The sequence below is a fragment of the Rhodamnia argentea genome, chromosome 2 (assembly GCF_020921035.1).
Source record: "Rhodamnia argentea isolate NSW1041297 chromosome 2, ASM2092103v1, whole genome shotgun sequence".
Classification (NCBI taxonomy): domain Eukaryota; kingdom Viridiplantae; phylum Streptophyta; class Magnoliopsida; order Myrtales; family Myrtaceae; genus Rhodamnia; species Rhodamnia argentea.
The window spans coordinates 4140910-4164171 of NC_063151.1; the positions used below are offsets into that span (position 1 = coordinate 4140910).

Below are 23262 nucleotides of genomic sequence, written 5' to 3' on the forward strand. Positions count from 1 at the left end.
ATCGCAAGAGTCAATTTTCTTCGACATGTAGCCACCAAATGATAATGGTCAACTTTAACTACTCGAGGGTTTCAAACCCAAGAAACAAGTTTCTCCAATTTGACAGCTTTTCGGGACACCTTAGAATTCGGGTTGAACGTATAATATGGGGGACGGTGAAATCAATCAAGGAAGAGTTAATTTCATTTTCAATTGAAGAGAATATCTCGTGGGGTCGGGTCGGATTTGTGATTCTCATGAGTTCATATTGGTTTTTTTTTTTTTTTGGTAATCCAGGATCCGCCGGTCGTAATTGGGCCAACTCACCAACCACCTTTCGGGCGGGGCGAAGGCCTTTTCCGACGGCGATTATACCTAGAGGGAGGCTAGCCCCGCAGCCCACCAGCAAGGGCCCCCTACTTAAGTCCGAGAAACGCGTTGGGAGGATTTCGAACCCGTCGCCTGCAACAAGCTCGAAGCTCACCAAACGCGCCATGCCCGTGGTGGGTAATTCATATTGGTTTTGATCTTCTTGTAAATGGCTAAAAGCCAAATCATACTGGATATTCTTGTTAGTTTTGTTCTTCATGAAGCCACATCTCTTTTTGTTGCTAGCGTAACAGACTGCCACCAGAGGGAATACTTTGGAAGTGTCCTCACATCCCACGCGCACCATTAATAGTTTGATATCTCAGAGCCCTCTTAACTTAATCAGCCAAAGATGTTACTCGAAATTTCAGAACTCTTCAACCCTGTCCTTTTTCCACCTACTTTACCTGTGATTGCAGCATGAATGTGAGTCAATTTGAAGAGCGAGTGAAATGCTAAACTGCGGCAATGGATTACTCTGCACAGGATGACATGATCATTCTGTAGAGAAAGGGAGGACTAATGACCGTAAAGAAAGAGTAACGAGAAAACAGAGGATTTGGTATAATCCCCTGTTTTGCTTCAGGACACTGATTTAGCGGTTCTAGGAGAGCGTTTTGCTTACATTATAGAATTCATATGCTTCATGTCCCCGGAGTCATAAATAATTGCTTGATTGGAAATTTTTTGGGGTGCCAATTTCTCATGCTACAGAGCTCGTTCCTTGACTCGATACCCAAGAGACACTAGAGTTGTCTTTAGGGCACTGCTGTAAGACAGGGCATCGACAGGCTGATCTAATGACTTGGATTTTACTGGTGAATTTCTTTGGTTATCGTTCGATCTGGCCACATAAACCCATGTGATGTAGCGAAAAATATAGCAATCCCACGTGCTGTAGCCTTTGCATGGGAATCCAATCCCATGTGCTGTAGCCCTTCGGCGAAGCACTCGGAATTATAATGATAAGTTTTGGCATAAACCCGCCAACATAACTTGCACAGAAGACTAGTGTTGCTACCTTGGCTTATTAGAAGGGATTATAATATAGGTATGAAGCACTCTCCATCACGGATAAACTCACTCGCATACTAAACTGCTAGATGGGGTTGCATCAACTCGTCGGCCTCCTCTGTTCCCTCTCTTTCTTGCATTCCTCCCTTCTCTTTGCTCGGTCCCCTTGCCTTACTGACCAGCGCGATGCCTTGCTCCATTTTAAGAATTCCTTCAGAGATGAAAGCGAGGCGTCCAACTTTAGTTGTGACCATTACCCCGGGGTCACCTTTTTTCTGAAGACACACTCGTGGAACAAGAGAGTAGACTGCTGCTCATGGGACGGTGTCCGTTGCGACCCTGCTGGTAACGTTGTCACTCTTGATCTTACTTGCACTTGGCTTCGTCACGATCTTTGTTCCAATAGTTCCCTCCTCCACCCGCAGCTTAAGCAGTTGAGGTTGTCCTCTTGCAACTTGACCAAGTTCCTATATTTCTTGAACTCGTTAAATAGATTAACAGACTTAGACCTCTCTTCCAATAGGATTAGTGGGGAGATCCCAAGGTGGTTTTGGGGAATAAGCCATAATACATTGGAATTCTTAGATCTTTCTCATAACCTTCTGGAGGGAGGTATACCACAATTGCACTGGAAGAGACTGTCGCGGATTAACCTTGTAAACAATTCATTCCAAGGACCGTTCCCCGTCCCTCCACCTTCTACGTCTTTATTTTATGCCTCCGACAATAATTTTACCAGTGAGATCCCCTCTTCATTTTGCCAGTTGAGTTCGCTCTCCTATGTATACTTGTCTAACAATAATCTCTTTGGAAATATACTACCATGTTTTGGTAATATAACCAACCTCGAGAATCTAGACTTGAGCAACAATAAATTACAAGGCCATTACCGCGCTCCCAGGTCAAATGCGTGAATTTATCAGCACTAATTCTCGGTCACAATGAGTTTAGTGATATCTTCCCACATTGATTGGAAGCAAAGCATCTGGAGCACCTTGATTGATTTTATGGCAGCATCAACCCCGCTTTCATTGGGCTCTCCTTTACTAATCTTCGATCTTTGTTTCTTTCCAACAACAACTTTACTGGAAGGTGGCCCCCTGAGATTTTCGCAAACACTTCATTGGGTGTAATAGATTTGTCCAACAACAAGTTTGAAGGGCCAATTCCACTTCCATCTCCAGTCACATTTTATTATTCCATTGCAAGGAATAATATAACTGGAAACATCCCTTATTTGATATGTAATGCCTTCTCGCTCCAAATCATCAACTTGTCTAACAATGGCTTAACATGTAGCTTGCCTCAGTGCTTAACAAATATTTGCACCATCCTGTCAGTATTGAACTTGCGAATGAATCACCTTGAGGACACAATTCCTCAACATTTCCCTTGGGAAATAGCTTGACGAGTCTTGACTTGAGTCGAGAAGGCAGGTTGCCCCAGTCCATTGTCGAATGTAAATCACTAGAAGTTTTGAATCTCGGTAGTAATCAGATAGAGGACACATTTCCAAGATGGTTGGGATCACTTCCAGAGCTAAAATTTCTCGTTTTGAGGTCCAAAAATTTTAAAGGTCTTTCGAATATTTCTCAATGAGCTCACCTCCCAAGTTACATATTTTGGACCTCTCCTTCAATAAATTTGGTGGTCCTTTGCCAACCAAATTGATAATGAGCCTTAAAGGGACGATGAATCGCAAAAATGGACAAGACAGATCATTATTTATGAAAAGATCTTTCCGAGAGCGGCCATAAAAAAATTTCGTGACCATGACGATGAAAGGGCTAGAGACTGAGCTAGTGAAGATCTTGGCCATTTTCACAACCATCAACTTGTCGCACAACTCTTTCCAAGGAGAAATTCCTGGCCTTATTGGACATCTTCATTCTCTCATAGGACTCAACCTTTCTCGTAACCACCTTACAAGTTCCATTCCTCTGACTCTGGGAAACTTGACCGATCTTGGATGGCTTCATCTTTCTTCGAGCGAACTTAGTGGGGTAATTCCTAGAAAAGTAGGAGATTTGGCATCCCTTGGATACTTGGACCTCTCCAAAAATAAACTTTCCGGTAGAATTCCTCAAGACAAGCCATGGAGCACATTTTCAAGCGAATCATTCAGCGGGAATCCAGACTTATGTGGAACTTCATTGCTAAAAGCATGCCCAGGTGATGCTCAACCTCCTCCACCATAGTCCCCGTCAACTATCGACTATGAAAAAAAAAAAAAAAAAAAAACTATCGACTATGAAGGGCCCAAGAGTTGGTTCAAACAGAAAGCAGTGTGGCTAGGTTATGCATCAGGAATAGTAATGGGAATTTCCATTGCATACATTACGTTTGAAACGAGACGACCCAAATGGTTTGCACGATGTGTGAGGGTTTTAGAGAGAAGAGCAGTCAAGTGGATGGAGAAGCCAAAGCGGAGGGTCATCAAATTTCATGGACAATGAATTCATTCGAGGAGATATCTCTTTAAACTGTGCAATGCAGTTTCGGTGAATCAAACTTTCAACAGCCCAACTTGAAATGTTGTTTCCCTTGTGAAGGCTTGTTTCTACTGTCTTCTCTTCTTGTTTTCGGATGCAATGGTATATTAGTGTAACTAACAAGATGAATGTCGCGACCTAAAATTTAGGCTAACGGATTATCGGGTTAATTAAATAACTAACTTAATTCGGACCCTCTCAAGTCCTACCGAATCGCAATTTAGGTTCATTCATGAGAAAATATTTAATCGGAGCCGCCACTAATCATTTACAGTAGGTTGATTAGAAACCTATATAAAATAGCGGGAGAACTATTTTATCTCTACGAACCAGAGAGAATGAGTTCGGGGACTTGGTTACGCTAATTAAAAAAATTAACGCCCTTTCGGTACCGGTTTCATGAAAAAAAAAAAAAAAAGCCTTTCCGATTGATCGATGTGAATTTGATGATTAATTGAAAAATGTGACATGAGAACCTTATATTAAACGCCCGGAGGATGATTTTTTTTATATTTTTAGCAATAAAAGGAAACATTCAAAAGTAATCAAAAATCTGAACAAAATTAAACAAAAATGCCCATAATATACCTTTAATTTTCGATTTTTCCGAAAATCCTCTCATTTCCGAAGATTTGGGCTAGAGTGAGATTTTATCTGCTACATCCTCGAGGATCCGAACCAGTATGCGGATATGTGTATAGAAAAACAACATCCCTTTTGCCGAAGGGCAGAATACGAATTTCTATACTAAATCACTATCTCATTCCATAAGATCATGGATAAGGCGTGTGATTTATTTTTCCAACGGGTCTAGGCACATATGAGAGCATATATTATGGGCATGTTTGTTTAAGGATGTGCAAATTATATCATGATAAAACAAATCAAGTAATCAAGATAAAGATATGATATGATGCAATAAATAGAATAACTACATACAAATAATGTGCCAAATTTAACAATAGGATAATATTGCATTATCTCTAACGCAATATTACCCTATCAAAAGGATTTACAGGTAATAATATCTGCAAGAATAAATATGTTAGATATGCAAAAGATAGGAAAATATCTAGACAGTTCGAATTAAGAAACAAATTATCACTAGGATAACATTCTTTCCTGATTTGAATATTGCAAGGATATTCAGTTTTCCATTTGAACACGTCGATGGATCAGATCGGGATCGGACCACAACGGTGGTCGGTGATGGACTCGGCCTCTCGATGGGACTGTGGTGTTTGACAAGAAGAGGCAGCGAAGATAGTCAGCAGGATGTCAACGATGAAGGTGACCACTGTGGTCGATTCTTCTTCTAAAGAATATACATGTTGCCACAGCTTCAATGCACCCTGCAAGAGTATTATTGTGCAGGCATAAAGTAAAACCACAGAACCCACAATGTAATCGTTAAACCTAGACAAAAATCCAAAAGAGAATAACTCCTCCGCTTTGACTGGAATGAAGGAACACGTGGGGTTTGGATGATAAGAAGATCTGATCCAGTAATCAGACCAATGATCATCCACTTCCCTTCCTTCAAGTACTACAAGACGACTCGCTTTATCAAACCTTTTGTCCCTTCCTTTATCTGAACACCACAACTGATCTTGGCACAATGAGAGAACAGGTAGTTAATAAAAGAGATCAGCAAGGAGACAAAACCTGGACACCACCGATGTTGACCTCGTTGAATTTCCCGGCTGGGCTTCAGCAAAGCAAGTGTCGGGCGAGGCTTCGAGGCTCATTCAATGCGACAAGCTAGCCGCCTTGTCGATTCGTCAGGATTGGGATTCGTCAATAGCAGGCTCGCCGCTAAAAGGCGGTGATCGCCTCGTCGATGTTTGTGAATGCTCGGATGATGATGATGTCCGGGGTGGCCTTCACGTCATCGGAGTAGCGAAAGGTAGATGGTGTGAACAAATATGTGCAACTACGAGCTTGCTGGTAGCACACCAATCGTGTGACACGATGGTCACTAAATCTGGCGTTGGAATACGCAGGCACACTCGGTGAAGGAGAGAAAATCTTCATGTTTGTCCTTTGTAGACTCAGGCTTTCTCTCCCTTTACCGGGTCTGGACCGAATTCAAAGCAAACTAACTGCCACTTTAAGTTGGATCGTGGATGCTTTGATGACGATTTGCTCTCTATGCTTCGGAGAATTCTTCAAGGGTTCCACCGAGGGAGCCTTCATCAAACAATCTTCATCTTATTTTCTCTCGAAAACCAGAATGTGTCATCTCCTGTGAAGCTCTCAATGGCCGTGTATTCAATAATTGTGTGGCCTCCTTAAACCCTAGACATAACACTTGTATTTATAGATAAAAGTGTCCCAAATCAAGTGCCTAAAGTTTCTTAATTTTTGTAAAATAAACCGGGGCTCAAAATATAACTTGAATTAAGTCCCGAAGGGTGTAATTGCACAAATTGATCCTTGAATGAGATGAAAATTTTGGCCTAGCCATATAGATGGGCTAGTCCAATTTTTCATGTCAATTGTGAGCTTAATTAGGCTTTTTCCAAATAATTGGCATTTTAGATAAAGCCTTTTTTTTCTAAAATATAAGCTCCAAAATAGTTTTAAATTTTCGGCACATATGTCCATGAATTGCCAAAAAATTTGCCCATCAGTTTAAGTCCAAATCGTCTGGAAAATTAAGCTCGGTCTCGCACCGCCGATCCAGATAAATGCTAATGCAATGCATGAATGAAAAATGACTGAATTATTTTTGTCTAGAACTAAAAGATTAGCTCTAATTTTCATGCAAAAATAACAAAAAAGGAAAGTCAAAATTTAGGTGTCGACAATGAATAATGACATCTGCCGAGCACACAACTTAACAAATAAAAACAAGCAAAATGAAGAAAAATGAAGCAAGTGCCATTAACCTATTTCCATCTTCCTTCCTGTGAGCGTAGCTTTTATTTGTCAATGAATAATTAGAAGTGAAGACTGCCCTCAGCCCATTCAACCAAAGTTGTCAATAAATCACTCTACCGAGCAAAATGTGTCTTAAAAAATCAACACTAAAATCCACTGCAACAGCATGAACCTGTCATGTTGGATCCGAGCGAGTGGCATATGCCTCGTGTACCCACATGAACTCAGGCCTCGACACGGCGATGTCCGGGTGCAGGACCCTGGCGAGCCTGCGGTAGGCAGTCCTAACAAAGTGTTCACAGCAGTCATTTTTTAAGAACGAATGAAATGCCAAACTGCAGTGATGCGTTACTCAGAACGGGAAAACATAATTGATCTGTTGAGAAAGGGAGGACGAATAACTGAAAAGAAAGAGAGAGAAAACAGAGGATTTTGGTGTAATCCCATGCTCTGCTTCAGGGCTTTGGCTCAGTGGCTCTAGGAGAGCGTTTTACTTGCTGGAGTCACAAATTAGATTACATGATTGCATTGATGTAAAATGGGCATAGACAAGCTCATATATACTGATGAATTTCTTCCGTTATAATTCAATCTTGGCACATAATGCACAGCAAGAAAGTCTTTGTTCGCTGATCTGAAAGGCATGTTAATCAAATATGTGGTGGCATCTTTTATCTACGAGACAATTTTAGCATTTCTAAAGCTATGTGCTTGACAGATCTCATTATCTCTTGAATTCAACGGATGTGTAGTTACACCAAGAAATAAGAAGAGAAGATATTGGAAATGAGGCTTCATAAAACAAATTACATTTCAAGTCGTCAGATGAAATCCTTATTCACTGAATCTACGGTGCACAGTTTAAAGAGACAATTCCTCAACAATTTCATTGTCCATGAAACTTGTTGGCCTTCCGCTTTGGCCTCCCCATCCACTCGGTTGCTCTTCTCTCCAACATTCCCACACCACAGGCCAGCCATTTGGGCTTTCCCGTTTCAAATGTGATGTATGCTATGGAAATCCCAACTACAACTCCAGATGCATAACCTATCCACACTACTTTTAGTTTGAACCAACTCTCATGCCCTTCACAGTCAAAAGGTGACAAGGACAATGGTGGAGGAGGTTGAGCATCGCCAGGGCATGCTTTTGGCAATGGAGTTCCGCATAAGCCTGGGTTCCCACTAAACGAGTTGCTTGAAAATGTGCTCAATTGCTTGTCTTGAGGAACTCGGCCAGTGAGTTGGTTCTTGGAGAGGTTTAAGTACCCAAGGAATGTCAAATCTCCTATTTTTCTGGGAATTCCCCCGTTAAGCTTGTTCGAAGAAAGATCAAGCCATCCAAGATTAGTCAAGTTTCCTAGAGTCAAGGGGATGGAACCTGTAAGATAGTTGTGAGAAAGGTTCAGCCCTATGAGGGAGTGAAGCTGTCCAATAACTCTTGGGATATCCCCTTGGAAAGAGTTGCACGACAAGTCAATGGTTGTGAAGATGGTCAAGATCTTCACTAGCTCCATCTCTTGCCCTTTAATGGTCACCATAACGGAATTTTCATATGATGCCAATTCAAAAGACCGTGTCATATACAATGATGCATCTTGCCTAGTTCTGCCATTCATCATACCTTGAAGGTTCATTATCAAGTTGGCTGGCAAAGGACCGCCAAAGTTGTTGTTGGAGAGGTCCAAAATGTGTAACTCGGGAAAGAGGCGAGCTCCATTGGGAATATGCATAATACCCTTAAATTGGTTGGACCTCAAAACAAGAACTTTTAGTTCTAGCAGTGTTCCCAGCCATGTCGGAAATGTATCCTCTATTTGATTGTCACCGAGATCCAAAACTTCCAAATGTTTACATTCGCCAAGGGACCGAGGCAATGTGCCTTCTAACTGATTTCGACTCAAGTCAAGAGTCGTTAAGTTATTTCTCCAAGAAAATGATTGCGGAAGTTTGCCTTCAAGGTGATTCACTCGCAAGTTTAAAACTGACAAAGTGCTAAAATTGGTTAAACACCGAGGCAAGCTACCTGTCAAGCCGTTGTTAGACAAGTCGATGAGCGCAAGCTTGGTAGCATTGCACAATGAAGAAGGGATCTTTCCTGTTATATTATTACTTGCAATGGAATAATAATATGTGATGGGAGATGGAAGTGGAATTGGCCCTGCAAACATGTTGTTGGACAAATCTATTACATACATTGAGGCATTTGAGAAACCCTCTACGGGCCACCGTCCGGTAAAATTGTTGTTGGCAATAAACAGAGATTGAAGAGCGGGGAATGAGAGTCCAAAGGCAATGGGGTTGATCCTACCTTGAAATTTATTGGATCGCAAATCAAGGTACTCCAGATGCGGTGCCTCCAGCCAATGTGGGAAGGTATCGCTGAACTCGTTGCGACTGAGAACTAATTTTGATAAGTGCTTACATTCCACCAGGGAACGCGGTAATGGCCCTCGTAATTTGTTGCTGCTCAAGTCTAGATTCTGGAGATTGGCTATGTTACCAAAACATGGTGGCATATTCCCAAAGAGATTATTGTTGGACAAATCTAAATGGGTGAGCGAACTCAACTGGCAAATCGAAGAGGGGATCTCGCCAGTGAAACCATTGTGAGAGGCATCGAAGTAAGAAGTAGAAGGTGGAGGGATCGGGAGTGGTCCTCGGAATGAATTGTTCTGAAGGTCAATGTCGGACAATCTCTTCCAGTGCAATTGTGGAATACCTCCCTCCAGTAAGTTATGAGAAAGATACACTGTTTCCAATGTATCACGATTTATTTCCCAAAACCAACTCGGGATCTCCCCACGAATTCTATTGTGAGAGAGGGCTAAGTGTCTTAATCTCTTCAACGAATTCAAGAAATAGGGGAACTCGGTCAAGTTGCAAAAAGATAAGCCCAACACTTCAAGTGAAAAATTTGAATAAGAGAGATCTAAAGTCGTTGCAACTGCGCTAGGACTAGGGGAAATGTGTGAGTGAGCAAAGTTATTGCAGACAAGATCGAGGCTCCGAAGATGGCGAAGGGGAAAGAGAGAGCTAATGGAATGGAGAGTGCCACAAAGCCAACTGTAATTAAGGTCGAGCTCAATGACGTTGCCAGTGACATTGTCGCACGTTACGCCTTCCCAGGAGCAGCAGTCCACGCCCTTGTTCCATGAGTTTGTCTTGGGAAAAGAGGTGATCCCGACATACTCGTCACAGCCAAAGGATGACTTGCTATCAAGCACGAAGGAATCCTTAAAATGGAGCAAGGCATCGCGCTGGTCTGGAGGGCAGAGGGGGGAGGCAAAGGGAAGGAAGGAATTTAAGAAACAGAGGAAACAGAGGAGGCAGAGGATTTCACGCCACCCCATTTTGCAGATCAGGATGCCAGAGAGTGCTTCAACTTATATAGCCCTTCAAAAGTGTGAAATCGTCGACGCAAGTCTTCTCTTGAAGGTCTGTTGGTTGGCGTGAGAGTAATTTGATGCCATCCCATTCTGCACTTCAGGATACTATTGAGTTTATTGGTGCTGGTAAATGGGGATTCAACTTCCATTGCCCTTCTGATAAGCCAAGCTATCAACACAAGTCTTCTCTGGAAAATACGTTGGTGGGCTTATGCCAGACACACTATCTTTCCGTTCCGAGTGCGACACGGTGTGTGCTCATGACAAACCATCAATGGCTCTACGATGCCAAGAGCAGAATGTCAAACGAGTAATAGATTCAGCAACCCCATGGAGTTGTTCAAGTAGTTTAAAAAGACTTGCAAGAGATTTGAATGCTCCAATAACAAGACTAAGAGCACAAACTGTGGGAGATATAGGAATTACTCAATATGGGACTTTAGGGATTCATTCAATTGTTATAAAAGAGGATTTGATTCATTCTTGCCGGTCAAAATGAATGGAGTGAATGGAGTTAAACTTCATTGGCTGTTTCAATGTCTTCTAGGGACTCCGGGGAATTGAAAATTGAAAAGCAAGCCCATACATGTTGAACTCGTCTTCCTCTAAGAGGATGCAATTGAAACTTTAAGTAGCAGCGACAAAGTTAAAAAAACCAGGTATTCCCTCCTCTTCCCGAAATCTTCTTCCCCTCGGTCATAATCTTCGCCAACCCAAGCACTCCGATACAGATAAAGCTTGCAGCCTGCTGTGGCCACCATCTTTGGTGGCCTCAATTTGAAGCATCCAATAACTCAGGTTCAACTTTTCGCAGCAACTTCCCTGACAAATGTGATTAACTAAGGAAGTTCACATTGCATCTTATGGACTCGCCAGGCAATGTAAACTTTGGATATTTCCCTGAACATTTGTCTGTTCCCCTTTGACGTATGCTCACTGTCAAAGAACAATTTATAGTATCTTCTGATCCACAATTGTCTTCTTCTTCTTCTCTTAAAACTAGACCTCATTACTCATTTTCTCAATTCAAACTTAAAAACAATTGCACCAAGTAACAAGAAGAGAAGGCGTCAGAAACATGCATTGATAATGGAAATGTCATTTCAAGCTGGTGTGAGGACATCCTTATTCATCGAATCTACATTACACAGTGTAAATTGACAAATCCCCGATAACTTCATTGTCCGTAAAATCTGATCACCTTCCACTTTGGTTTCAGCATCCACTCGGCTGCTCTTCTCTCCAGCATCCACACACGTTGCACGAGCCATACAGGCCTTCCCATTTCAAATGCAATGTATGCTATGGACATCCCAATTACTACTCCAGATGCATAACCGATCCACACTGTTTCATGTTTAAACCAACTCTCATGCCTTTCGTGGTTGACAGGTGACGAGGACAACAGTGGTGGAGGTTGAGCTTCGCCGGGGCATGCTTTTGGCAATGGAATTCCGCATAAGCCCGGGTTCCCACTAAACGAGTCGCTTGAAAATGTGCTCGATTGCTTGTCTTGAGGAATTCGACCAGTGAGTTGGTTCTTCGAGAGGTTTAAGTACCCAAGAGATGCCAAATCTGCCAATTCTCTAGGAGCTCCCCCGCTAAGTTTGTTCGAAGAAAGATCAAGCCATCCAAGATTAGTAAAATTCCCTAGAGTCGAAGGGATGTAACCTGTAAGGCTGTTGTTAGAAAGGTTCAGCCCTATAAGAGAGTGAAGATGTCCAATAACTCCTGGGATATCCCCTTGGAAAGAGCTATGCGACAAGTCAATGGTTGTGAAGATGGTCAAGACCTGCACTAGCTCAATCTCTTGCCCTTTTATGGTCACAGTAACGGAGTTTTCATACGATGTTGATTGGGAATACATGGTCATATACAATGACTCGTCTTGCCCATTTTCGCCATTCATCATGCCTTTAAGGTTCATCATCAAGTTGGCAGGCAAAGCAAGGCTAAAATTGTTGTTGGAGAGGTCCATAATGTGTAACTTGGGAAAGAGGTAAGCTCCCTTGGGAATATTCAAAAGATCCTTAAAATTGTTGGACCTCAAAACAAGAACTTTTAGTTCTGGGAATGTTCCCAACCATCTCGAGAATGTTTCCACTATCCGATTGTCACTAAGATCCAAGACTTCCAGATATTTGCATTTGAGAAGGGACCGGGGCAATGTGCCTTCAAACCCATTTCGACTCAAGTCAAGAGTGGTCAATTTATTTCCCGAAGAAAATGAGTGTGGCATTGTGCCCTCAAGGAGATTCATTCGCAAGTCCAACACCAACAAACCAGTGCTAAGATTTGTTAAGCACTGAGGCAAGGTGCTCGTTAAACTGTTGTTAGACAGGTTTATGAACTCGAGCCCAATGGCATCGCACAATAAAGAAGGGATCTTTCCTGTTCTGTTATTATTTGCAATGGAATAAAACCATGAGGCCGGAGCTGGAAGTGGAATTGGGCCTCCAAACTTGTTGCTGGACAAATCTATTATTTCCAACGAGGTGTTTGAGAAAATCTCTGTGGGCCACTGTCCAGTAAGATTGTTGTTGGGAATACGTAAAGAACGAAGAAAAGGAAAGGAAAGTCCAAAGGTAGTGAGGTTGATCCTACCATAAAATTTGTTGGATCGCAAATCAAGGCTTCCCAATTGCGGTAACTTTGGCCAGTGTGGGAAGATATCATTGAACTCATTATAACTTAGATCCAGTAATGATAAGTTCACGCATTTGACTAACGAGCACGGTAATGGCCCTTGCAATTTATTCCTGCTCAAGTCTAGATCCTGGAGTTCGGTTGTATTACCAAAACATGGCGGCATATTCCTCGAGAGATTTATTATTAGACAAATGTAAGTACCAAAGTGAACTCGAGTGGCAAATCGAAGATGGGATCTCACCCGTGAAACCATTGTCGGAGGCATCAAAGGAATGGGTATGAGGTGGAAGGGCCGGGAGTGATCCTTGGAATGAGTTGTTCCGGAGGACAACATGCAACAATCGTTTCCAATGCAGTAGTTGTATCTCCCCGCTAATCCTATTCGAAGTGAGGGTCAACACTGTTAATCTTTTTTACGAATTCAAGAAGCATGGGAACTTGGTCAAGTTGCAAGAGGACAACTTCGCCACTTCAAGCTTCGGCAAAGAATATTTCACTTTAGTGTTGGTAGAGATTTCAAACCCTACAAACCCGCTAAGATCATTCCATCCAAGATCTAGAAATTGGAGTTGCTCGAGATCCGCCGCTGACGAGGGTATGTGCCCTGTGAACTTGCAGGAGTCGAGCTTTAAAACTGCTAAGCTCTTCATGTTACTAACTGAACTGGGTATTTCTCCTGAAAAGCTTGTACGCTCGACATTCAAGGACACAAGAGGACCAGTCCAATTGGATTTAGGAAGAGTCCCGAGCAAGCTATAATTGGCACTGAGGTCGAGAATAGTGAGGCTCGGTAACCGAAAAACAAAATCCGGAAATATCCCCTGTAAGGAACACTCAGAAATGCTTAGCCGTGTGAAAGAGGAAGACAGATTCGCAAAGGACATTGGAGAAATCGCGGACATGTCTACTTCATCAAGAACAAGATTTCTCAGTATCGTTAGATTCTGAACAACCATTGTAACGATCGAATTTTCTAACCTGAGAGGAGAGCTCGAGCCTATTCCAAGAAAAACATTATGGGAGAGATCAAGTGACACCAGCTTGGACAGGCGAGAGATTTAACTAGGAGAGATACCCCAAAATTGTGACTAAGCAGATGAGTCATACTTGGAAATGTACTCAGATGTGGCGGAATGGGTGAGCTAGTAAGGTCATTACCGGAAAGGTTGAGGCTCCATGATGGCCAAGGAGAAAGAGGGAGCTATTGGAACGGAAAGTGCCGTGAAGCCACCTGCAAGTAAGGTCAAGACCGAGGACGTTACCGGTGAAGCCACCGCAAGTGACGCCATCCCACGAGCAGCAGTCTACGACCTTGTTCCATGAGTTTGTCTTGGGATAGGAGGTGACATGGTAATACCCGTCACAAACGTACGACGCCTGGCTATCAAGCACGAAGGAATTCTTAAAAAGGAGCAAGGCATCGCGCTGGTCAGGAGGGCACAGGGGAGACGCAAAGGGAAGGGAGGAATGTAAGAAACAGAGGAAACAGAGGAAGCTGAGGACTTGATGCCCCCCCATTTTTGCAATTCGGCTTGCGGGTGAGCATATTGGTGGTGGAGAGTTCAACTTATACTAGCCCTTCTCAAGCGTGAAGTGACCCACGCAAGTCTCCTCTCGAAATGATAAAATCATCTGATTAATTCAAAATACACGTTTAACATGCTAGATCAATTTGTACGTCTAGTGATTTCGAGATTGAATTAGTCACAAGAGGAAGTATAATTTAAACTGCGTTGTTCCACTTATGAAGCCTCCAGTGATTTCACTAACTGTAAGAGAAAATAAAAGCATAGAAAAGTTATTCGACACTTCGCTCAAATCACGCGTCTAAACCTGTATAATACAAGAGTTCTTGAGATTAATACTCCTCAGGAATTTGAATTTGTTGTAGAATTTAAGATAAACTAATAAGATATCTTTAAGTTTAATGAAGTGCTTGTCAACTAAATTGCACAGGAAGGGAAAAGAAGAGATGCAAATAAACATGGCCACGGGCTGATTTGAGCTCGGAACAGGCCCTGAATCTGCCCGTGGAAGAACTAGAACTGGCCCATTGACCGGGGGCGGCGATTCCTAACCGAAACCGGCCCGGCCCCTCACGAATCGGTTCCGATTTTAAAAAATTAGGAACCGGCCAAAAAAAAATTAGGGAAAGAGCCGTTACTCTTTCCCTCCCCCCTCTCCCGGGCCCCACCCCGGAATCGGAACCGGAACTGCCCCTTCAAGGGCCGCTTCCGATTGCATAGTGGCCACGAACCGGAACCGGCAGTTCACGGCCCATGTCTATGCCTACTTGCCTAGACACAGGGTTTGACAGAATTCCATATTTTTTTGTGTGGACCCCAATGGCTCTAGGACCGAGGTGCACTTCGCTACGAGCACTTACGAAGTCCAAAGTCTTCCGGAAATGACATTAGTGGGGATCATACTTGGTGTTTCTTGATTGTCTTGGTGGGGTTACTTGGGTGTGTGCTATGGAATTTTCTCCTTGGCTGAATGCATAAAAAGACGAGTTGGATGAATTTTAGAGGCATCCATTCTTAGATGGGCATTGACAAATCGGCGCGGGAGTTTGGATTTGATCGGTTTTTCTTCTCTTTGCAATATCATACCAAGCGTGGAAGATTTTTGCCACTTTTCTTAAAAGTCAAGTCTATGGTCACTTCGGCCTAAAAAGTCATAAATTTGTTGCATTTATGCAAATTCTGTCCTAAGCTCTCTTTCTTCTTTTTTTTTTTTTTTTTTTGCGATCGAGTCCTAAATCTTTTGTAATTATGTCAATTCAGTTCATTTGACCAGCCGACGCCGACATTGTGCCGTCGATGCTAATATGGTAATTTTTAATAATATTCTTAATATTTCTTCAAATTTTTTATAATTTTTATGTCTTTTTTCTTTTCTTTTTTTCGTTTTCAAGGTTTGGGCCGGCGAGGGCTTGCAAGCCCTCGTCCAAGGGCCGGCGGAGGTTGCCGCCCCAAACCCCCCCCAAAAAAACAGACAAAAAAAACCATTAAAAATAATTGAAAATTTCAAAGAAATATTTAAAAATTGTCATGTCAACACCGGCCACCCAAATGGACTGAATTGACACAACTGCAATAAGTTTAAAACTTTTTTATTAATTTTCCTGACTTTAATTGGTGGTGGGGAGAGCAACTTCGACGTATAATGACTTGCAACCCGAGTCCTCTCTGAAATGTCCGTTGGGGTAGGGCTCCCGCAGACTTCCAACTTCTTCTTCGATGGAGACGAATTCAATTTGCTTTGCGGGTTGGGAGTTGAATCAAGATCCATCCCCTTAAGTTTAAGCTAGTGAAGTATTGGTAATTTTCACAAGTGTTTCCCTAGGGTTTTAACCATGGAGTGTAGAAAACACCAATAAAAACACTCGTCGAGTTGGACATCCGAAACGCGGCTTAAAAATTTGAACTCGAGTGCGCATCACCTTATCCACCATTTAAACATTAAAAATAAGTTAAAGCTTATGGGCTTCCCATTGATTTTTTTTTTCATATAATTTAATTGGAATTAAGTGGATTCTAGATTAAAAAAAAAAAAGGAATTCATCTTTATTTTCTTGTAAATGGATTTTTTAAAAATGATTTAGCATATTTACCCGGTGAGATTAGAAAGAAAATATTCAACAGGAAACTTTTCCATGAAATGGTCTTAACTTCCTAAATCTAGCACCCTATCACCCACCTGGCTCTTGGCTCATGTACAACCTTGACTCGCAAATCGATCTAATCGGACCCCGAAAGAGGAAAATGCAATGTTACAAAATAGATTACTACAAGAGGTGAGTATCAACTGTGTAATCATATATTGCTACCATGTAATTGCCTCGCGAGGTTTCCCAGGAAACGGGTAAGGGACTTCTGAGCCCCTAGCAGCGCTATGCTAGCTTCTCTCTCGTTTTCATCAGTAGCGGCTGGCTGTTCTTGAATCGACTGCACATTCCGTACAAGCTTTCGGAGCTCCTATTAGAAGTACAACAAAGAAAAAATATTCGGCATAAATATGGAACCTGAAAATAATTTTGACATCGTGGCATAGGATATGTCAACCACACTAACTACTGGCAATTGGCACTTGCAAATTTCAGCGACAGGCAATATGTTTGTATGTGCACTGAAGAGCGACCTAAACATGGTGAAAGTTTGTGCATGTCGAGGGCAGGCACATACATAATGTTGTAGAAGTTGGATGAATGAATTAGCCCGACCAACTATAAGGGCTTGTGCAAATGTTGCTTGCATTCCACGTGTTAAGGTGTGTGCTTATGAAAAACCATCAATTGGTTTATGGTGTCAAGAGTAGAATGTCAAATGAGGAATAGATTCAGCAACCCATGGAGTTGTTTCTTGTTTCTTTGTATTTTGGCCGGCATGATTTGTTCAAGTGGTTATAAATCTACTGCAAGAGATTTGAACGCTCCAATAATAAAACTAAAAGCTCAAACTGTAGGAGATATCTGTCAACTTACTTGCCGGTCAAAATCGATGGTGTGAATGGAGTAAACTTCATTGGTTATTTGAATGTCTTTACTGATTAAACCGTCAAACCACCTGCTTGCAATGCTTGCATGCTCACTGGACTGGGAATTGAAGATTGAAAAGCAAGTCATTAATGAGAAACCTGAACAAATGCCAGAGAAGGAAGCTGGACATTATGTAAAACTATAATTTCAAGCATGACCAATCGATTGCATAACTAATGAACCTACATACTTAATAAATATAAGCTTTGACATATTTTTAGGGTGATGAAATCTCACACCATCTCTGCGTCCAAAGAGCTGTTTATCGTGTAATTCGTTTTTCGATGTTAAAAAGTTTGTTCATCATCTAAATCTGTGGTATCAATAGTGACCTACAAAGCCAAGATTCAAACTTGCTGTGCACCTAAAAAAAGACGGCACTAACCTTGAAAAAGTTAGAAATGAGATATTTGATGGCTCCATGCTAGAATATATATTGAATGTTCTCGCTGAAGTTTCTTATAGGAAAAATTTCTCCCTTATGCGCAACTTAGTATGTGAAGTTAAATAGCCGTCTCTCTTGTCCACTAGAAAGTAGCAAGTTTGATTACTAATGTAACTTCTTTTATCAAAATATGTTCCTAGGGTTCCCATGGAAACTCTGCCAACTCTCACAAACTAATTCCTTGATTTTTGAATTTTGGGTTTCATTCGAAACCTTTTGAGTGAAGGGCAGAGCAAATGGAGACTGTTGCAAAAAGACGCATATGGAGTCTACATAATGAAGTTAAACCAGGCAATTAGGGAAGATGATGAACATCATGCAAGATGGAGGAGGAAATGTATCTGATCCAGCTTTCATATCCAGTATAATCTTAAAGAAATAAAGGGCAGAAGATGAAGATGCAGAAAGGTATGAAGAAAGGGATGTATAAATTTGCAGGAAATGGTGAGCTCCCACAAACATTGGTTCTTCTAATAAACACTTATTTTTAGACAATTTCATGTAATTCTTCATATCCTCTATGATATTGAAAAAATAAAGTGTAATTATCCATTACGAGCATGTCTATGAATGCGTAATTCTAAGTGAAAATAGTATTTTACAGAAGATAATAAATTCCCTCTCTCCCTACACATAGTTTCCTACGTTGCATATTTGTTTTTCTTCAGATTCAAATCATTTAAATGCTCTGTCATTCTTTATATTACAAAATTAACCTATTAACAATACGTGGCAATCTCCACTTTTCTTACTAGAATATGTCAATTATCTCGCATGCACCTATATCTAATTCAACGTATAAGGTTTACATGACTTAGGACACCTGTATAAATCAGCAGCTCTCGGTAAATACAAAGCCAGGATTTTAGTCTATGCTTAATAGATTTGTACCAGCATGGTCTGCTTCAATGAATTTATAATAAAAATTAAGGAACTAAAAAGTGAATTAACCAAGTTTAGGTGGAACTTTCTTCTTTAGGTGATTGGGAAGTGGATTCCATCACGCATGTCTAGATGTAGAACTTGTATTCCTCCAAGAGGATGCAAATGAAACTTTAAGTAGCACCAATAGGCAATGCAGATTTTTCTTTCTCAAGTGACAAAGTTAAACCCCTTGTACCTCCTCCACTTCCTCGTGATCTTCTTCTAATTCTTCATCTCCTTCATCATCATCATCTTCGCCAACCCAAGCCTCCGAGCCAGATAGAGCTTGCAGCCTACTGTGGTCACCATCTTTTGTAGCCTCAATTAAAGCATCCATTAACTCAGGTTCAACTTCTCGCAGCAACTTCCCTAACAAATAGGATTCATTAAGGAAGTTTACATTGCATATCATGGACTCATGAGGCACCAATGAATTAGTGAGTCAACACCTCTCGTTCCTATTCTGTAGAATACAACTATGTAAAACTTTAACATGAAAACAAACCAAAGACACTTAAGTTCCATCTGCAAATGAAAGAAAGTATTAAGCAAGCAATATTGCAGATTTTTGGCACAGCTTGAGCAATTCATCTACGCCTTTCTTGAGCACATCATTACCAGTTACTGATCTTTTATCAATATTTACTCGAGGAAAGATACTCCAAGTACCATCCAAGCGTTTCAAAAGTACAAGCTGACATAATCAAACACAATCTAAGGGGGAGGGAAAGGGGCAATCAGAAAGGAGCTTCTTATTCCAAGAACTATTTTTTCCAGCAAGAACTCATTGTGCAATGGCCAAGCATAGCAAAGAAGATACCAGGTGAACCGGCAAGAAAGGCAAAAAGATTCTCACAAAACACACACGTACGCACTCATAAAAACAAGAAGAGAATTTAATAGTACCAATGTAATTGAACTGTCTTCGCTTTCCTTCTCGAATATCCGGCCCCAGTCTCTGCGACAAATCAACAAACATCTGAACTGCATGAACAACTAACAACTCGGAGCCAAAGCCTCACGATAAACAGCAACGCGCAGAAGCATCACCTTTGCAAGCATCAGAGCGTCCAACACCTCTTGCTCCAGAGAAGCCACCCTGCAATTCTCCATTAAAAAAAAGAGAATCAAACTGCAATGCTACACCATTGACATCACTATGTCCACGAAGCCCGTAAAAGCTCAAAATCGCGACACCTCGTAGACACGTTTTATTTCCCCAGTAGTACCTGAGGATGCGCTTGATTTGGGGATTGGAGAAGGAAGCGAGCTCCATGCCCCAGCGGACGGCGCGCCGAGCCTCGCGCTTCTTCTGGTTGCGGCTCTTCTTGGCATCGGAGTCGGAGCCGGAGTCGCTGCCGTCACCTTCTCGGGGATCGTAAGCCGGAGCAGGGGAGTTCCGGAATCTGAGACCCCGCGGCCGGTTATGGACTTCGCGGTGTGATGAAGGGACCAACGTCGGAAACAGACTGTGGCGAGGATGACGATGATGATGATGCGACGTTGCTCCAAAGGGCGAAAGAGATAAGGGAGAGGGGGAGAGATGACGGCAATGGTGGTGGTGGCGGTGGCGGTGGAACCTTGGCCATTGCCGGAGCGGGCGTACCAGATGAGCCATGGGTCTGGTCCTCTCAGTCTCATCTGCGTCTTTGTAGGAGTTCAATGATTGAATTGAGTCTATAATTGGCCCAAAAACAGCCCATGACCTTCTGGGCTCCAAGTATCTACGAACCTCGTGACCAACTTTGGGTCATCAGTCATGCCCTCCATTGTTTATCAAGTACTAACGACTCCATTAACGATCAAGCTATGATCTTTTCTGAAGATTCTGTTTCAGGGTTGAAGAACACCGCGTTAGAAACAAGAAACGATCGGCCGGGCCCGGGTTCAATGGGTCAATGACTTAAGTCTCGTCCAAACCCCCTTTTTTTTACTTTGGAGAGTGGGGTTCTTCTTGGTAACTCGCTGTCTGAGGTTGATTCTCAATTGGCCTAAACCCTAGCCCGGATTCTGACAGTCACGAGCAGTTAGCAGTTTGGCTCTTTAATTTCATTTGCTCGTCAAATCTGGAGTCCGCGAGCAAGCACTTGTAGCTCCATGGGAATGACAACTTAAAATTGGCATACCCATTTTTATCTGAATCTGACTAATAATCCTGGGAATCCTCCGAGTTTTATGAGCAAGAACAGGTGATTAGGGTGTAATCGATTTGCACAGAAACATGGATTGGCCATGTGCTAACCTAAAACCGGAAAATCACAGCGCGCAATAAACCCAAATGTGATGGGGACGAAGGAATTATGGAAGAGGAAAACTTCAAAGAACAAAGGAAACAGAGTTCCATTAAGAGTTCAGGCTGTCAAAAAAGAGCGCCTGCTCACATCTGATACAGAATCTCGTCTGCGAATTTATATGCACGCAAACATATACTCATTCCTAACACTTCAAAGAAGAGTATCAATCTTCGTCAGGGATCAGAAATGGAGCCACTTAAAATGCAGGCCTCCATATCGCCCAACAAACTGGATCTTATCAACTGATCTCTAACACTAACTCATGGGTCCTCCCAGCTACCAGCACTGATCCGTCTCCCACTTCCGACTCGGCCCACGCGCTGACGCCGCGGCGGCCGCCGCGAACCGTCCAGGCACCTGGAACAGCGTCCGGTCGTAGTCGGCCCGCCGGTCCGGATCCGAGAGAGTGGCGTACGCTTCGTGGACCCGCATGAACTCGCGCCCCGCGGCCGCCGTGCCGGCCGAGGCGGCGACGTCCGGGTGCAGGACCCTGGCGAGCCTCCGGTAGGCGGTCTTGATCTCCTGACCCGTGGCGCCGGCCCGGATCCCCAGCACCTCGTAAAGCGAGGACTGGGAGTGGGCCCCGGCGACCATCGGCCTCGGCCTCTCGGCAGTCGACGCGCAGGCGGCGGCGGCGCGGATGGGGCGGCACCGGACGGCTGACGGCAAGGGCGAGGGGGAGCTGCGGCGGGAGGGGAGCGGGGGATTGGAGGAGAAAACGGAGACAGAGAGAGATGCCGATGCCATTGGCAACGTCAACGTCAACGTGGACGTGGCGCTATGTGCGTCTCGTATTTGATTTGTGGTTTTGCTGCAGAGCTGAGAGCTTCAATGGTGAGTTCCGTGCTGCGGTTAAGGAAAGTTCGCCCGGAGTTGGGAGAATATATAGGGAGTTTGGGTGTGGGAGTTAACTATGGTGAGTTGGGTTGAGTTAAGGAGGAGGATCCGAGGAGGGGCTTATCCGGATCTGATGATGACTCAGCAATGAAAATCCGGACCGGATTGGAACGGCCGATTCGGAGTGATCTTTGTAGGAGCATCAGTTCGGCTTTTATAAAAGTGAAATCGATGATTTTGCGATCCAATTTCAAGGGGTGGAACCACCCATTCGGACCGCCCAGACCGGGTCAATTAAATTTTTTATTTTTTTATTTCTTATAAATTTGCGGTTCGAATCCCAGGTGAAAATTGAGATGTGCTGATTGGAATTGTATTTATCGTCTTTCTTTCCTATTTTGTTTACTCGGTCCTTGATTGAATCATAGTCGGTTGATCTGTTGATGGCTCTGCGAATGGATGTATCTATTCAGTTGTGAGGAATTTTCACAAATACCTCAAGAGTTCCCAAATATGTGACTGGTTCCATTGGACCGGTCGGTCTAGTATGGTTCCAAAACCAACCGGTCTGGTTCCCGGTTCTCAAGAACCGTCCATGTTTCTGGTTGGGATCAAATCGGATCAAAAACCTTTCACCTCTACTGCACATGTTGGAGATAAGAATTCTGAGTTGGACAAATTTAAGTAGGAAAAAATGACAATTCATTGCACCGGCTTCTCTACTTAATAAAAAATAAATCCTTTCAAAACTTCCTAAAAAAAATCTCAACATAAGGGATGCGTTCGTTCAGCGGAAAAAGGATGATTTGAAAAATATTTTCCAAAAAATAATTGATCATATCGCTTACAAAAATAAATAAATGAAAAATTTTCTCATCGCCTCCGGAAATAGATAGGTATAACTTGTTATCGATGATGAAGACATTTTTCATTAACTAAATTTTCTAAAGGTAAAAAGAAAATATCCCAAATGGTTCATTTTTCGCAAAACAAATGCACCCTAATTCCAATTTCAAATCTAACCTGACTTATTTTTGTCTCAACAAAGACCCTAAAATTTAGATTAACCTTTTTGTGTTAGCAAAAAATCTCAAACTTTAAGTCAAATCTCAAATCGACCCCGAACTTCTTTTTATCTAAAAAAAGGAACCAATTTTTATTCTAATCTTTAATTAGGGACGACATTTTATTGCACCGATTCTTCTCCTAAAGAAAAAAAAAATCAACTCTTTTAGAAAATAGGGTGCATTTCATGAATTACAATTTTCTCGGGGGAAAAAGCCACCAAAAATCATAAACTATGCCCGCTGTGACACATTTACCCCAAATTTTTATTTGTGACACAAAAAACCCTAAACTTGTACGCATGTGACACATTTACCCCAAACTTGTGCTTGTGTGACACATTTACCCTAAAATTTTTGTTGTGACACTAAAAATTTCAAACT

At 42.4% G+C, this 23262-nt stretch overlaps 3 protein-coding genes across 3 annotated transcripts; 1 reads left to right on the top strand and 2 right to left on the bottom strand.

Moving 5' to 3' along the window:
• Positions 1–3134: 3134 nt before the first annotated feature.
• Positions 3135–3560, top strand: LOC115748956 (putative receptor like protein 25). Its single transcript, XM_030685621.1, has one exon. It carries the CDS (start codon positions 3135–3137, stop codon positions 3558–3560), a length of 426 nt encoding a protein of 141 aa, XP_030541481.1.
• Positions 3561–16483: 12923 nt separating this feature from the next.
• On the bottom strand, positions 16484–20433 carry LOC115748905 (UPF0307 protein KPN78578_45570). The gene is made up of 6 exons (XM_048274363.1): positions 19913–20433; positions 19734–19782; positions 19590–19641; positions 18880–19052; positions 17261–17371; positions 16484–16754 (listed from the first exon to the last, which is right to left on the bottom strand). Exons 1-6 carry the CDS (start codon positions 20299–20301, stop codon positions 16593–16595), a joined length of 936 nt encoding a protein of 311 aa, XP_048130320.1. The 5' UTR covers positions 20302–20433; the 3' UTR covers positions 16484–16592.
• Positions 20434–20998: 565 nt separating this feature from the next.
• On the bottom strand, positions 20999–21859 carry LOC115748910 (chaperone protein dnaJ 11, chloroplastic-like). The gene has a single exon (XM_030685563.2). It carries the CDS (start codon positions 21722–21724, stop codon positions 21254–21256), a length of 471 nt encoding a protein of 156 aa, XP_030541423.1. The 5' UTR covers positions 21725–21859; the 3' UTR covers positions 20999–21253.
• Between the last annotated feature and the right edge of the window lie 1403 nt (positions 21860–23262).

Coding starts and splice junctions, on each gene's coding strand:
- LOC115748910 (XM_030685563.2), bottom strand. CDS start 21,724: ATGGCATCGGCATCTCTCTCTGTCTCCGTTTTCTCCTCCAATCCCCCG.
- LOC115748956 (XM_030685621.1), top strand. CDS start 3,135: ATGACGATGAAAGGGCTAGAGACTGAGCTAGTGAAGATCTTGGCCATT.
- LOC115748905 (XM_048274363.1), bottom strand. CDS start 20,301: ATGGCTCATCTGGTACGCCCGCTCCGGCAATGGCCAAGGTTCCACCGC. Junction 19,783..19,912: donor CAAATCAAGCGCATCCTCAG/GTACTACTGGGG, acceptor GGAGAATTGCAG/GGTGGCTTCTCTGGAGCAAG. Junction 16,755..17,260: donor CCATCGATTTTGACCGGCAA/GTAAGTTGACAG, acceptor TACTTCTAATAG/GAGCTCCGAAAGCTTGTACG.